General features: G+C 33.9%; 1 protein-coding gene across 1 annotated transcript in view; it reads right to left on the bottom strand.

Annotated features, from left to right (window-relative positions):
- Positions 1 to 17512, bottom strand: part of CRPPA (CDP-L-ribitol pyrophosphorylase A) — a 106381-nt gene that overhangs the window by 40221 nt on the left and 48648 nt on the right. Inside the window, exons 6-9 of the mRNA XM_064704418.1 lie at positions 11991 to 12088; positions 7952 to 8041; positions 7094 to 7186; positions 2965 to 3093 (exon numbers count right to left, since the gene is read on the bottom strand). Coding sequence (XP_064560488.1) covers positions 2965 to 3093; positions 7094 to 7186; positions 7952 to 8041; positions 11991 to 12088 — 410 coding nt within the window. The remainder of the gene's footprint in view (positions 1 to 2964; positions 3094 to 7093; positions 7187 to 7951; positions 8042 to 11990; positions 12089 to 17512) is intronic.

Here is a 17512-nt window from a genome sequence, read left to right on the forward strand (position 1 = left end):
TTTTACTAACATTTTCATTAACACTTGCCAGCAATATCATCCATAAAAAAATGAACCTTTCTCCTTATTTTTACTTCACATTACTTATCAACTATTTCCTTCAAATTATCTGAAAAATGGTCAAAAACAAATTCCCTAAGTTCAGACTCAGACACTAAATACTCTTTGGCTCTTTGCATTTTGAATGTGCAAACCACTTCTAACATTGTAGAACTGTTTAGAAAAGAAAAAGATATCATAAATGCAATTTAAATTAACTGTATTTTCAGGACTAGTGATTTTACTAAGTGGATCTGTATATCAATATCAGTAACATGGTGTCCTATGCATGATGTTTATAAGACAAATAACTATTTGTATACCAGACGTTTGTTACAGGAAAATGAAAGGTAAAAAGCAGGTCATTTATACAGCACATTAAAGCCTTTTCCTTTAATTCTCCTGATTAGTTTCTTGGTATATCAAATAATCATAAAAATACTTGAAATCTTTTTCTATATACCAAACAAACACCGCTTTTAAGAAGTGAAAGTAAAGGCTCATACTTTTTCTTAGGGCTTCATAACTCTTTCAATATCATCAAAACTGAACTCCGTGCTTCTACGAGCATTTAATTTCCACTTCCAAAACATTTTAAAAAAGCTATATTTTAAAAATGTATTTATTTCAACAAGCTTGCTTTTTGCAAAGTCCAAAAGACTGCCCCCATTTTCTTTTATATCAACACATCCTTACACCGACTTAATCATGTAACCCTATGAAACATAACATCATTTCATCTGAACATTACCATGGCCTTGTCTCAATAAAGTCCCCCCCTTTTTTTTTTTTAAATTTAGGAAATATGTACCTATCAGCTGTGTATGTCTGGTAGTGATGATATAAACCTGTCAGCTAGAGGAAAGCTCCATGAAGTAACCTGTCATCACTCTTTTCCTGAAATAAACTACAGCTTTCTGGGACTTCTAGAATGCATCTAATGACAGAAATTATTGCAATAATAGGGTATCCTGCATTAGCACAGGTGCTTTTTTGTGTTTCTACTTCTTCTGGACTCCTCATCATGCCTATGTGAATGATGGAACTCATGTACAGGTTCATCTATTAATGGCTTGTACTAGAAGTAAAATACCTTGGTGACTGAAATAATGAAATTATGCTTTGGACTTCAGAGTCCAAAAAAAAAAAAAAAAAGAAACTATTTTAAAAATGTTTTTTCATGTAAAAATTTGCTTTTGTTCACAGTCTCTCAGTCCCACCCAGACCAGCAATAAATTTGGGGCTATGTAATTTCTAGATTCATACATCAAATCTTTCCATAGGCCTTTACCTAGAAACAATAATGTTCTATATAGATCTGCAGCCAAAAGTAAACTTGATACATATATCACATATATACAAATGATGTGTACAACCTATTCTTTTGTTATTGATCAAAGTAGACAGCAGGAACTCAAGACTATATTCCTGTCTCTGTGAGCAGGGACATGTTTTAAAGCCATTATAAAACAAGACAGTTAGAAATAGTTTACTTACTTTTTGAAGTGTTTTACTCTATATAAGACTTTCTCCATGCTAATAAGTGATGATTCTCCCTACAATGACCTTACATAATGATTCTAGCTTTTTATTTTCAAAGAATGGAGGCAGCAGTCTGCTGCAATCCTCTTATCACCACAGATCAAGAATTCCCACTCAGATCTCAACTGCTCTTATATGTGCCCATTAATATTAAAATGTCTTGTTGCCATGCACATCAAAATCCACTGAAGATTATAAAAGATTTTTCTGTCTTCCAGTCAGGTTTACTAACTGTTGCTATCCACATGTGTCTATTTGATTCACTTGAATATAAAATCACATACACACAATGAAGTCAAAAAGGCAAAAACTGCAGTTAGACCACAGCAATATCTGAAGCGTTCCTTTTTACCATGATAAGGTGACTCTTAGAGCTATATTTCAATAGTTTTTCAAATTATTTTTATCAAAAGAAGCCAGAATTCAGCCTGAAAAAATGAGATTTGATAGCAGCAGAAAGAAAACTGGTCAGTTGTATGTCCATTGGTGTTTTACAAACAAGAGATGAACTAATGTCATATAATAGCAATGTTCATATTTTGTTGGCATTAAAAGTCTATAAAAACATAAACTGATAGGTATTGATACTCACAGCTCTTAATAAAGCAACAGAATTTGATGGGAAAAATCAAGTGCTTGGTATACCAGAAAAATATTTAAAATTAAAGCCACATTTAATCAATTATATATAAACCCAGATATATAATTTAAAAAAAAAAAGCAGTTAAGATTACATTTATTCTTCTTTATGAAAATTTCTAGTTTGCTTCTTCCTTCAAACTTCAGTTTGCTGAGTTAAAAAGCTGAAAAATTTTATCTGCACTGGAGGCAAGGCAGCCCACTCTTCTGGTTGACAGAACATGTTTCCCAGGCAAATGGTTTATTTTTAAATAGCTTTTGTGAGTACAAAGTATGTTGGAGTGCAAACTCTTTTTGCCTCCAGCTGAGGCAATTTGCTGCTATTACAGACACTGTTTCAACACCTATACACCATGCCCTTCCTGTCACCTGAGTACCAAACTCATTTTGATGAGGGACATAAAATACTGCAGAACCACTGACTGAATGTATTTCACTATTTTTCTCTTTTTCTAATGCTGAGAAAAAGCAATTTCCTAAGCAGAAAAGCAAAAAGGGTCCTGATGTTTTCATGCATTTCTAAAAAGTGTTTATCATTTATTCCTCTCTAATCAAAAAGCTTACATTTTTGTTCATAACTACAGGCTTGTCTGAATTTTGAACAAGAACAGGCAAGAATCTTCCAAAAAAATCCTTTTCGTGTCATTTTTATTTCCCTTTGATTTTGTTTTAAATGAAGATTCTATCATTAATCATATAAATTGCAAAAGAAGATAATTTGCACACAGAAAGATAATTACATACCTTATATTGGATAAGGAGACCATAAACTAAAATATTTTTCTTTTTAGTTTCTCTTGCAAATTTCTTGATTGTAGTTAGGTCTTCCATCCCAATGCTGAAAGAATTATTTTCTGGAATATCCAAGTGCACCTGCAAAAGAACAGATGAGGAAAAAACAAAATCCACTTTTTCCATAGTGTGCCAGTTTAGACTGATGGCTTTTAGTATCTGATTTTTATGTGTTAAGCACACATAAAAATACAGACTAAAAAAGGCTTTTCTTAGCTTTTATTTACTACTGAATTCCACTGCTTACACATTTAGGGACATGAAAACTATTTTTTTCAAAGCAGAAGAAACCAATATGCCAGAACATGTAATGCATCTTAAAAATATTCAATTAAATTTGAAAACAAACAACATTCTTTTATAATCTCTAGATTAACTTTCAGAGGAGTTTTTTTGCTTGGGTTTTTTACTATCAGAGGACTATAGAATACACGTGTCTTTCGTAAGTATCTTGAAGGTTTTCAAGACAAAACGAAATTCTTTAAAGTTTAATTGGAAATGTACTATCCTTTCAGTATAGCAAATTAGTTGCTTTTATAGGGTTAATTTCAAGATAATACTTCAAGTTTAAAAAGCAGAAACTACCTCAAAAGAAGCCTGAGCCCTTGGGCAGGGAAAGGCAGGTCTCATTTCCATCAAGGATGCTGCACAAACATGGCAGATCTTATAGGACCTGAACTGAGTTTAAGAAGTATTTGGACAACACTCTCAGGCACAAGGTGTGATTCTTGAGGTGTCCTGTGCAGGGCCAAGAGTTGGACTCAATCATCATTGTGGGTCCCTTCCAACTCAGAATATTCTGTGCTTCTGTAACTGGTATTTCAGGGAGGTACCAATTAGCTCAATCCTTTCCCAAGTCTTACATATACCACATTTTAATCAGCTTACCTCCAAAACTTCTATTAGCTGTAGAAATCAAAATTAAGTATAATGATTTGTACATATAAGGTTTCAATGTCTATTAATAGCAGAAATACCTTTACTCCTAACTAAAAGGAAAATTATTTCAAGTTCTATTTGTACTTTGTTCCATTTACACTGACAGAAAATAGGTCCCCACTCATTTTCCCTTGGAGCACTTTTTAAAAAAAGCTGTTTATTTCCTAAATGCATACTTACCAGAAGCAAAGCTATTGTCTTCTACTACACAAGCAGAGATTAATTTTCACACACAGTCATTATTTTGTTATTTTCTACCCAAAACAAGGCTAAGTAAGTACTACTCATTTACAGCTATTTACAAGAAATTATTAAACCTATTATTTTGAGAGAACTTAACCTAGCTCTTCTTTAACAGCTTTGAAAAGAGATTTTTCCCAAACTAACTTTGGTACTGAAATACAAATAATTGCAACTACAGAGCTGAAGCACTAGCATTCCTTTCTTTCTAACCCTAAGCAAAGCAACAACATAAAAATCAAATCCATTCATACCCTTTACAAACATGAAAATGTATTGCTCAAAAAAGCAATGTCAGTTTAAGAATATGATTTGTCAGGTTACAGCATAATTGAAGATACTGCCTTGATGCAAACAAATAATTGCCTCAAGTTTACCTCTGTGATGCCTATTTCTCCTGCAACATTAATCTTCCCTTTTGTCCAGATAGAGTGATCCTATTGCTGCTTCAGCTTACAAATGCCATGAAACAATCCAGTCAGGCACCAGGATAATGGATAGACTTTGAATCTGTGGCAACTGATAGGTGGGAATATGAAAAAAGTCATTGTGTCCAGTGCAAGCTCATCTTTTTATTGGATCAATGCTCACTGGGCTGGTTAAACAGAGTCTGGCACAACAACAACACCTGTCATTTCTACAACTAAAGAAGATGACTATTGGAAGGGGAAAAAAACCCCTTTTTTCCTTAATTATCATATTATTATGAAGAAATTGATTTTTGTCATAAAATCAAAGAATAGACAAGAACTTTCCAATTACCCAAATACAATTGCATTAGACTGTTCCTAGTTATGAGTTTGGAATAGAAGCAGTTAGCTGCTCTCCCCATTTATTCTTTCAAGAGTTTTACTTTAGAGAGTAAAAAACATGTTTCCCTTATAGGTGGTACCTAAGACCTATGCATTTAAGTTTCAATATACTGCTTAAAATTCTGATTCACATTTGTCTGAGAACTATTAATATGTCCTTTTACATTGAAAGAAAGTGTACTACAGGATTTTTCATGAACAATTATTTCAGTTATTATGTTAAAAAGGTATATATACAGGAAAGAACAAAGTTGATGAAAATCCCACTCATGAGCCTTAGAGAAGAGGACACCCAACACTGAATTTAAATTAAGACTGCTGAAGGAAGTTTCTGTCTACCATAACATCTGCAATGAGTTTTAGAGCTCAGAAGTTTAAAGACTTCAATACTTTCCAGTGATTAATAGGAGACAATGATTTGTTAAGCTAATTCTTGTCACTCTAAACATACCTCCAAGATCTCCTCTTCTTCCCTTCTGGTATTTCTAAAAGATAGTGTGGTATATCCACCAGATGTCCAAGTGCAATAAGGCAACATAATTTTAACAAATGTATTTCTATCAGTGTTTTAAATATTCACAACTGTTTCCACCTAGTTATGAGATTTTCTTCCAATGTCTAGTTCTTAGAAATTTCAAGTAGTTGTCAGAAACAACTGATGCATGTGGAGGTATACTAAAGGGATTAAATGCATTATTTTCTCCTACACCTCTTTTAAAAGGAGTCTACCTAAATAATTCATGCATGCTTCAGGCTGTTCAAGCAACTTTACTTTCATTAAAAATGGTTCTGGGTTCTACAATGACTTCAGGATCTAGTATCTCAGGGGTAAAACCCGAGTTTCATGGGGAGATAGTGTAAGAATTACTTGCATTCCTATTTCTTAGGAGATACTAAGACCAGAATATTTATAGCTACAAGTATTAAACCATTTTCATGTTCCCAGCATCACACTCAAAAAAGTATTTAATTGAAAGTCCTGACTGGAAAGTGCTATCAATTGGGCAAAATAAGTATGCTTTTGACACCTTAGCATTAGCTAGTTGATAAATAATTCCAACTTTATCTTCACACTCAAAATTCAACAAAGAAATGGTTTTGTATATTCTTGCTAAAGGACTAATGAAAACTAATGGAGTGCAAAAAAAGACTGTTTTACACATCCAGTGGCTTTGTAAATGACCAACAGAATTGGAGATATGTAATTGCTCTGATTATGAAAGGCAGAAGTAATTTATCTTAGAAGATTCAGTAAAATAAGGTTTTACCCTGAAGTTCCCCAGAAACAGGGTCAAGAAAATAAGATAGTCTAGAAACAAAGTGCTAAATATTGATGTTCATAGAATCACAGCAACTCACTCCAAGAGAACAGCATACCATAGGTGAGGCTATAATAGTATGAGAGGTTAGGCTCTGCAGAAGGATCTGGCCAGGCTGGATCCATGGGCCAAGGGTATGATGTTTGAGAGGGAAATGTGCCAGGTCCTGAACTTGGGTCACAACAATCACACCCAGCACCACAGGCTGGGCAGAGTGGCTGGAAAGGTGCCCAGTGGAAAAGGACGTGGGCGTGCTGGGTGGCAGTGGCTGAGCAGGAGCCAGGGTGTGCTCAGGTGGCCAAGAAGGCCAAGGCATCCTGGCCTGTACGAAAAACACTGCAGCCATCAGGACCACACACGCATAGCAAAAAGGAAAGCCACTTAATTCTGTTTCAGCTGAGCATCCAAGCACAGCACAAGCTTTGCAGCATCCCCACAGAGATAGAGTACAACAGCAAGGCAGGAGTTAACAGTTCAGTACAACCAGCCAGCCACAATGAGTCTTTCACAGAAATATATAACCAATAAACTGTCATTTGCTAGTGTCAGTTTGTTTTCTGACAGCATGTAGTACATTTGTTGAAGTGAAAATGAGTTTCTTTGGAGACCAATTTACAGTTTGATTTTACAATTTTATTCTGACTTAGCAGCAGTGCAAATCTAGTCTAATTTAAAAATTATTTATATTACATATTACTTATATTTATATTAAATAATACTTTAAAAGAATTAATGAGATGCTTTCTACAGTAACTTACAGGAGTTACCTACCAAAATAAGGACAACCGGATATAAGAGAGGAATATTTGATTTTTCCAACACATCTACTAGTTCCTGGGTTTCTTGAATGGCCCACCTTTTATCCTAAATAAAAAGAAATGTTTAGAATTACTGGAAACAACATTTATTTCATAAAAATGGAATTTGAAGAACTGTTATTTACCAAAAGAAGATACATCACTTTTTTGCTATTGGGGTGGGAGGGGGATGGGATTTGGTTGATTAGCTTATTGTTTTCAATATGTTTTAAATATATACTTTTATGATATTTTCTGGTAAAGTTAGATGTTTGAAAAATAATGAGATTAATAATCTTAATAACTATATATATATATATATATATATATATATATATAACCAAACAAAAAAGATTAAGGATCTTGATTGGTCTCAGATATGGCTCACCTAAAACCAACCTGTTCCCATACATGGACCCAAATACAGATCACATGGCATGCACATGAGCAGAATGGGAAATACTAATTCAGACCACAGTAATGAATGCACAGTTAGGTGACTTCACATATCACAGGCCTCTCCTAATAATAACTCACATTGATACAACAGTTATGATAGGAAATTTTAAACTACATCAGATTTTATTCCTCTTGTTCAAGAATTCATGTCTGGTTAACAACGCAGTGACAGAAGTGTGGAACCAGAGGAGAATGGACAGACCAGTATCTCAAAGGTCAAGATTAGTGCACATTACAAACACCAAATATCAGAATGAACACAGTGCATGAGGACAAAAATAACAAACAACTTATTACTTAAATATTTAATTTTTTATTTATCATTACTAGTAAGTTTAAGCATAAAATAAAAGCATGCATCCTCACTACTTACATTTACACAAACAAAATTGTAGCATTGTCCTGAAATGATGTTTTGTAGACAGCTATCATTTTTGCTTAGAGATACTGAAATAGCTTCAACCTGATTAGACAGAAAAAGAAAAAAAGTCAAAAATTTTAATTCAGCCTTAACTATCTGCTAAAGCTTCCATCTCTGTAGCAGAAGTTGTTCATTTAAATGATTTAAAACTGGCAGTTATTACTTCCACTACAAAAACTGAAATTTGCTCAAAATTTTGGGGCACTCAACAGTGAAGCATGGAGCCCAACATATGTTGAAGTATGCTGCTCAGGGAAGGCATTCCAGAAACAGCCCTGGAAGCACCAGACATGAGTGCTGCTGCCTGGGTTCGGATGTTCAACTGTTTCGAGGGATGAAAACACTGCCCATAAAATGATCTAATGATTTTAGACCTCTGATTCTGAGAAACCCTCTACAATACTCAGATATATACATTTTGTCTTCATGAAGTTAAAAATAAAATAAAATAAGTATGCTAGAAAGACCAAGTGCACTGGTATTCCAGGATTCTGCCCAGAACAAGAGTATAAGACCCATCTAGAGTTTCTCCTTGAAATAATTTTCTCAACAAATATTTTTAAATACTTTCTTAGGCACAGACATACTTATTTTGCAACCTTTAACACAAGCTAAATAACTATCTTATCTCAGTTAAAATATAAAAGTAGATTCTACTACATTATCAGCTTTGGTATTGCCTTAAGTACAACAGTAAACCAGGTAGCAGAGGGTGAATCTGTTCCCTAAGAGAAGATAACACTTTGAAGCAAATAAAACATCTTGAAATTCAGGAGAAAAAAAAATCTTCATGTTATTTCCATTAAATCAGCAAATCCCACTGTTTCACAGTACAACTGAGCATTATTTCATCCCAAAACACGTTAAGTATCATAGCAAGCAACAGAAGTAATACACTGCTGTGTTCCCTCAAAATGCCACTTAATCCCCAATCCAACAAAAGTACCAAATACAACATTTAAAAAGGCTTTGCAGTGCTATGTAAAGCTGTATTTGTTAATTTTTGTAATAATCAGAAGCTAACTTCTTTGCAAAGGAAGATGGTTTGAAACCAAGAAGTTGATAGTGAAAGTCTAAAGATTTTAGAAACATTTAGGGCTCAAAATTGGATAGCATAGACACAAATAGCTGATATTTAATATTTTAAGATTAATTTTTTTAAGTCACAGAAGGTATTAATTACTTTGAATTTCCAAAAATACTTGGAAAATGCAAGACTCCAGGGCTCACCTGGCTTGAATCTCTGAAGATGTAAAAGCAGAAATCCCTGGAAACTCTACAACCTTGCACATACTTCAATGAACATGAGCCTACTGCAAGCCAGTGTCTTTTCAGAAGGTATTTGGAACATGACCCAAGGCAGAAGGCCTACTTTTATTTTTTGCTTTGAGGTATTACAATACATGACACTTCAGTTTTGCTGAACATTTAAAAATTCCTTTAGTGTATAATTTAACTTCAACAATTTTATTAAGTAACACACTAGCATTTTTTGAGCCCCACATAATCCAGCAAAAATGAAATAAAAATTTTCTGTTGGAAAAGTAAGCACAACTGCCTAGGTTGAAGCTTCAATAAATCATCATTTAACTAAAATTAATTATTATTCTATTTGCCATTTAATATCCTATGCAATAGTACTTTTTTTCAAATTATAATTAATATTAATCAATGTTACCAGCTACATTAGAGAGGAAAAATTACCTAAAAATACCACCTTGATAAAAAGTGATTCTCACATAATGTTTCAGTGTTTAAATAGAAAGGAGTATATGGATTTGCTTGACTACTTCTGGTCCTAGTAAAAACTGATATTCTTTAATTTTTTTTAGTTATCAGATGACCTGTACTGAATTTTTAACTTTATTCAACATCCACTTCCATAAAGTCAAAAACTAATACCAGAACATTTGGAACCTGCAAATTTATTTAAATTATATCAGAATTTAAAATCACAATTAACACCAATGCCACAGATGGACAATTCAATCACTAAAAAAATGGTGAATTTCTCCTAGTAAAATGCTAGCTCTTTTTCTATTTGAAACAACCTAATTTTTTTTAGATCCTACTTATGGATAATTATCCAGTCACAAAAATGGCACACAGCTTCATCCAGTTGATTCCATTTCATGTGACAGCAGCACTTTGTCACTAAAGAAACAGGAGTACATGATTTCCAGTCATAGAAGAAAATACCTTCAGCTCCTATTTAGGTTTGTTTGCTAAAAAGAAAGGGCTAAACAACAAATGTAAGGGAAAGGGATAAACAACAAATGTAAGGAAAAACTCAAGCTATGTCTCTCACAGTATGATATCTTTGACAAAACATTCATTCATTAGTCATACTGTTTACAGTAACACTGACTAAAGTACTGTTAAAGTACTTCATAAGAAACAGCTGTAGCCTTAAAAATTTTTTAGAAATTATTTTATTTATCTTATTAGTTAAATTTATAGATTTTTCCCCCCTGCTATTGATATTATCATGTTATTAGAGCCTCTCTCAGAAATCCTTCTAAGAAAATTTCTTTTTAATTCTTCTTTAAGGACATATGTAGAAGTTAACAAATATCCCACAAATAAATACGGTTGCTACTGAGGACTGCAGAGTCAAAAGTATCTAAAATGTTAAAATAGTGGTTCCAGATAATATGTACTCAACAGAATTATTCCCAGTTGGTCTCTTATTTAGATCAATTACCTTCCAATTATCCCTTTGAAAAGCTTTCAGTGCAGTACACCTACGTTGCTTAAAATAATTATTTTGCACAAAATCAAATCTCTCTCACACAAGGTACTGTGCTTCATTGGAGAACAAATAGGCTTGTACATAAATTCTTTCTAAGGTTTGAAATTCTGTATATTGGTAAACCTAAAAATTAACTCAGAGATTTTACTGTTTAAAAGCATAGGGATAAGTGATGTCCTCCTACTAACAGCAGAATAGTTTACACAGAGATGAAAAAGAGATATAGCAATGCATCTGGTGTCAGTGAAATGGAGACATACTTCTGCCCCATCATACAGCTATTCAGACATACTCAAGTCTGCTAACTTTTTTCACTTTTAGATGTAGACAATTAATAGATATAAAGCAAGATTCCATGCTAAATGCAGTTCTTCCTGAACAAAAACTTTCAGTGCAATGTCAAATGACATTTCCAGATATAAGACAGCAATACAGGTTCACAGGGAAACATATCCTTCTAATAATTAACACATCATGCAGAAGATCAACAGACATGAATAAAACCATTGCAGAAGTAACATTATGCAAACCAGAAAACTTGAATTTTTGAACAGTTATTCCTGTCTGTTTCTCTGGGTAACGGGAACATGTGTTAACATCACATACTATATAATTAGGAATCACCCCAACACCAGTCTAAGCAATTACCAAATGTTAATCACCTTTGGAAAGTGGAAATATGATAGCTCTAGTAGAAAGAATAATGAAAAAGGAAAAGACAGTTAAATGCCAGTAGAACATCAATATCCTAAAGCAAAGACTCCTATGAGCGTTCACTGTGAGGGAAATGTACCCCTATTGCTCTACAAAAAGGCTGATTAATTTGATTTTGCGTTCACAGCTCTGCTGGAAAACAACCTACTCTAATTGGTTTGTACTCCAAGTCAGACTTCAAAGTAACAAAAGCATTTCCTCTGTAACATATTTGTAACTTCCATTTATTGAATTCACAAAATCTAAAGAAAATTGCCTCTCTGTTGTCTGCATTCAATTTCTCCTCTAATCTAATATGGACATTTTAATTGGATCTGTAAGATGCCCCTCTACAGCACAACTGGAGAGAAGATGCTTTTTCTTGGTAACTTCAACACCTGATGTTAATTCCCTGTGATAAATACTACAGAGACACAGGAAGCTCTCAGTTTCTGTTTTCACATTACTAAGACCATTTCTTAGGAGTAGCGACAACCAGAAGCATTAAATTAATCAGACAGTTGAGAGCCATAGAGTTGTACTTACTTTTATTTGGCTTTTCAGAGATTCAGGAAGGAGGAAACCTACTTGTGCAAGAGTTTCCTTCACATTGGTGATAACACAAACTTGCTGTGATAGGTTGTCTGTGATAAAGAAAAAAACCTTAGATTTCATGCAATAATAAATTAATTCAAATTACTAATCTGCTAAACATTACCTTCAATCCACATATTGTTGTTTCTTGACAGAATATTTTCAACAGCTGTAAATTTAAAGGCTACAAGGTACAGTTAATGTAACTACGTAATTTATATAATATACATCTCAAAATTCAAATTATATTTTATATTATTTTGTACAACATGAAACCATTACATTAGATCTGCTCCCAAAGCCCATTTAAATTTATTAAAAGATATTTGTTCAGGTCCATATTGACACTAGATGACAACCAAGAAAACTTTTTGAAAATTTTATCTATTGTATCACTTCAACAGATAACTAAATGCAGTGTCAGAAATATTGAGTAAATAAAGGGGGGATGAGGGGAAAAGAAAAAACAAAAAAAAACCCAGGAGATAGCATAAGTCCTATTCTCAACAATATATACTAAAAAGTTTCCAAAAAATGAATGAATGATACTGTTTAAGGAGACAGCAGATGTAACTGTTCACCTCAATAGCAAAGAAGTCTCAAAGTTGTGACAAATATCTTGGCCTGGGGAATTTCCTAGATCTTTTACTAGGGGCAAAATACAGTATTTTTTTGCTATGAGGAGCAGCAGTTGCAAGTTATTGCCTGATTTGTTCCACAAAGCCAGTATTTCACAAAATTAGTAATTTCTCTGGTTATTGACATCAGGTTTTAGATTCAGTGAACACTTTCCTTTTTTTAAGCCAACAAATCAAAACTCAAGTCTGAAACTCTCAAGTCTATTTAAGGCCTTTGTCCTTTAGATGCTGAATTAAGACACAGAACAAACCACAAGATTCCCAAAACTTTTGGGATAGTCATTCCATAAGTGACTAAGAAATTTCATACATGTAAAGGCTAATTATTTTTAAAGCAGACTTCAATGAAACTCCAGAGACAGAAATATACCAAACACCACCACAAAATAAATTAGAAGTGAAAGACAAGAAAAATTATAAAAATATGGGGTAACTGGTCTTCAAACAAATCTGGATATAAACAATATGTATTTGTTGCATATGGAAAGTTATTTCTATAATTACATACCACACAATAAGTTCAATCAGATGCATAACCTCAGTAGTGCAGAAACATCTCACTTTCTATTGTAAACACACAGACTTCTTTATAAAAGTAGACATAAAGACCTGAAATTTAATTTTTAAGCTGCTGTAGAGTTAACACTATTGGAAAGTGACTTGTGATTTTTAAGCAATTTTCTGTAACCAGGAAAAGTGATTTAACCACTGAGAATTCCAATAGATAATTAGAATGATTTTTTGAATAATGGATATTTATTATGTTCAATATTTATAATGTGACAACAAAAATACTGGTGGCAACTGAGTTTGTATTAAGTTACCAAGAAGGGGAGGGAGGAAGAAAGGGAGAGAACAATAAACATCTGCTTATAAACCATCACAACCAGATGGAAGTGAGAATTAAAAAAATGCATGGCCGGTTCTCACAGGATTGGAAATCAGAGGATACCATAACTGTGGGAGAAATTATCTTCCCATAGATTCACTGGGCAAAAAAAGTATACTGAACATGCATCACAGTTGGCTTCTACTTAACAGAGAATAACTTTACAGTCTAAAAAATGGGAAACCATATTGAATTAATTTCTTATCAGCAGAAAGAAACTAATGGGTAGATTGAAATCAGAGCAAGAGCCACTTGAATTTAGTACAGTACACAAAGATACAAAATAGATATACATAATAAACCAGACTAGCATATCAGATTTCAAGAACTCAGACTCCATTGAACTAAGTAATTTAATGAAGAAGGTCAGATTGGAGCTATTACAAAAATTCACATGTGGAAGAAGGCTGTGGAATCCAAAAAGGGACCATAACTTAGGCTCAAACAGTTCTTTTTAAAAAGAAGTCTGTAATCAACAGCAAGTGTCAGAAGTATTCTCACAAAAGACCGCTCAAAGGCTGCAGCTATAAAAACCCATCTCACTACTCTCTCCAGCCCTCTTAGATCTCTAATTTCCTGTAATATAAATGAGAAAGGAGAGGCAATTACAAAAAAGCAACTAAGATTTGCAGGCTGGGTTTAATAAAGAAGAGAGAAAAAACAATGAAGTGTGGAAAACTGTATTTTTTTTCCAGAGAAGAAACAAAACATTGCAAGGGGAAAGTATGTTAATAAAGTAGGAGAACCTTAAAGTAATGATAATACAAACATTGAAAAGATGCTGCATGCTTTTGAATGATCAAGGAAATGAGTGAAGGAAGTCTGGAAAATCATCTTCTATAAAATCATCATAGTAAAGCAACAGTTCTGTTCTATTTGAGGTTTGAAACTCAACTACCATTTAAATCCAAACTATTTCAAGCGGTCAAAAAAGATCCATATGTTAATTTAGACTGCACCTTTGCTGCACTGAGGGAAGGAAGACTGAGTGGAGCTTTCCTCCCCAGGACCGCCTGCTAAGGTGATGGAGCTCTGTCACTCAGTGTAGTCACACTGAACCCAGTGAGCCCAGCTGCAGTGCTGGCTCCTAACTCCAGGGATTCCTGGAGGGAATTCCAGGCTTTGCTGCCTGCCAGTGAAACCCACTGTGTGCAGCATTTCATTCCTGGTTTTCAGAATTCTGTTTGGGTGAATGAAATATCCATTCTGGAAAGCCATGACATGGCCATGTCACAAAGAATTTCAATACTGAGCTAAAAACGTTTTGTTTTCCATTGGACCCCCGGATGATTGAGGCTGGAAGGGCCATCAGGAGGTGCCTCATTCAAACTCCTTCTCAAAGCAGGATCACCCACGAGGTCAGGCCTGGTCTCTCAGTCCCTTACTGCTCTGCCAACCTGTTCACTACTTGATTGTCTGTCAAGGGTGAAAGATGTTATTCCTTTTATCAAGTTGGAACTTCCCATGGTTGAGTTTTAGTGTTTCCTTCTGTCCTCCCACAATGAACCACGGTTCTACTTAACTACTTTCTGCCATAATTTCTTTTTCTTCATCTGCCCAACACTTTTTTTAGTTGTTTTCTCTCACTATTACATTACATATCAAACTCTCTACCTTTCTTTGGCTTCCTCTACTTATTTAGACTTGCTGTTTTCCTGGAAAATGCCTCTTGCTAACACACATAATCCATTTACTGCCAGCTTCATTCCAGCTGTACCTGATAATGGAGTAGTGTTCCCTATTCACATGGATCACATTTGATCCCTTCCAACACTTTTAACATACGCTCAGACCATATTTTTTGCATTAAATAAAAAATAGTTTAAACTTTGCACTGTCAAATTTAAATATTAAATTTCCCTATCAGGGGTTTTCTTCATTAAAGCTAAATTTGATACAAGATTTCACAATTTATTCCATCAAACCTATTTTTTTCTACATCAGAAAACCTAATTTTCAATTTCTTCACACCCTCCTTTGATATGCTGAAAACTTTAGATCACATTATTATGCAGCAACACCTGCCACAGTCTTTATCCTAGGATCGTACACAATTATAAATTAAAATGTGTTCATGTTTATGGAACTACCATAGTTAGATAGTGTATTAAGTGAACTCTGATGGGAGACTTAGAAGTTTACCTTGAAGAGCATGCCACAAACAAACAGCAATTAAAATAATACTTTGTTTGAATAAAGATAATAAATATCATATCCTAGAGAATTAATACCATAAGAAAAAATGCATCCGAATGGCAAATAGGTTTTAGCCTACAGACATAAATTTTTTTCTCTTAATTGCACATATACATGTGTACATACACTTGTTTTTGGAAACATGCTTGTACCACACCATTCTTAGTTTGCTACTACAATTCCTATTATTTTGGAAGCATATGCTAATCATCAAAATGCTTTTGAAGTTTGCAGTGAATTCCAAGTAATAAATTAATTTATCAGAATTCCATTTGCACTTTCTACATAGCAATGGCTTGACTGGTTGGGAAATTCAGGATGGTTTCCTCTGGCATCTTTAGAAACACCTTTGTTACAAAATGCTGCTACTGTAAATATAAGAAAAATTAAATAAATACTGCCAAGCATTCATTCATGCTTAACAGAATAGTTGAAATTGTTATTTGAATAATGTAGGTAACCAAAAATATCTAACAATTTTTTCTTTATTTACCCGTTCCCCATGTCTCTGTAGCCACAAAAACTAAAAATCAAACTTGACACTCACCCTACCAATATTAGTACAGAGGAAAGAAAGAAACATTTTGTGGGAGAAGGCAAGAAAAGAGGGTTGTTTTCACCTGACAGTAGCTATTCCAAGGAGTATTCCCCACCTGCCAGCCTATTTCTTTGGCTCAGAGCTTAGAACAGCCATTTGTTCATGAGCATGCTCATGAAAATGCAGATAAGATCTCTGTCTTTGCTAAACAAGGCTTATCTCAATTTTTATTTTTATAAACAGTCACATAGTTTCTTCACAGAACACAAGTCATAATATGTAGCTCTCAACAGCCACAAACACTTTGAAGGCATTACAATCTTTTTCTCGGCAAAAAACTTGCAAAAATCATCATTTTATCTGCCTCAACAGATACTTTTTTAGCCAAATGTGAGGGCAAATTATCCAATCTGCAAATGCATGCTCTTGTGAAAAAGTAATTTATAAAGTAAGGCCCTTGAGAAAAGAAAAACAAGAAGGAGGACAGAGAATCAAACTGTAAGTTACAAACTTCTGAGAAGCACCATTTAAGTTTACATGTTGGAACTAGAGTTCAAAGTTATCTACCTCAAGGGCAGTAATCCTAATGGAATTTTTTTAGGATGTTTTGTATTAGCCTGATCTTAACTACATTTCTAGATGAGTCACCCTTATTGTAAGACAATGTTTTCTTACTTCAAGACTATTAAAAATAGGCATGTACCACCTTGTCTGCATACTCTACAAGTTTATACCTGCTTAACTAAAGAAAAACATCAAATTTGCTTCTTACAAAAGTTATAAAAGAGAATTGAGGAAGTCAGAAAACTAAAAAGAAATGTTTTAAGAAAACAGTCTCAAAAGAAAAATAACTCATTAGTCTATTTACATCAGTGAAATGTATCTTTGTGTTGCCTTGAAGAATGATATGCATGCATATAATATCTAAGGTAAAACAAACGTGTGTAGGGATGTACTTCCACCTGAGTCAGGTTTAGCAAGGGAGAATTTGTTGAATTCCTGAGGAAAACCAAAAGTTTTGATCACTGATAAACTGCAGATGACATAAAATTTGGAATTGTAGTCACAAAATTAAATGTGTAGACTCAGAAGTTCTTCATCACTACTGAACTCATCCAGAGATAAAATGTGTATCCAGCACAGTAAACAGGTAATAAACAAATAATAAACAAATCAGCTGTGAAGACTGAAATAGCAGTGGGGAGCAGTGTGA

Source organism: Zonotrichia leucophrys, chromosome 2 (genome assembly GCF_028769735.1).
Source record: "Zonotrichia leucophrys gambelii isolate GWCS_2022_RI chromosome 2, RI_Zleu_2.0, whole genome shotgun sequence".
NCBI classification, from domain to species: Eukaryota; Metazoa; Chordata; class Aves; order Passeriformes; family Passerellidae; genus Zonotrichia; species Zonotrichia leucophrys.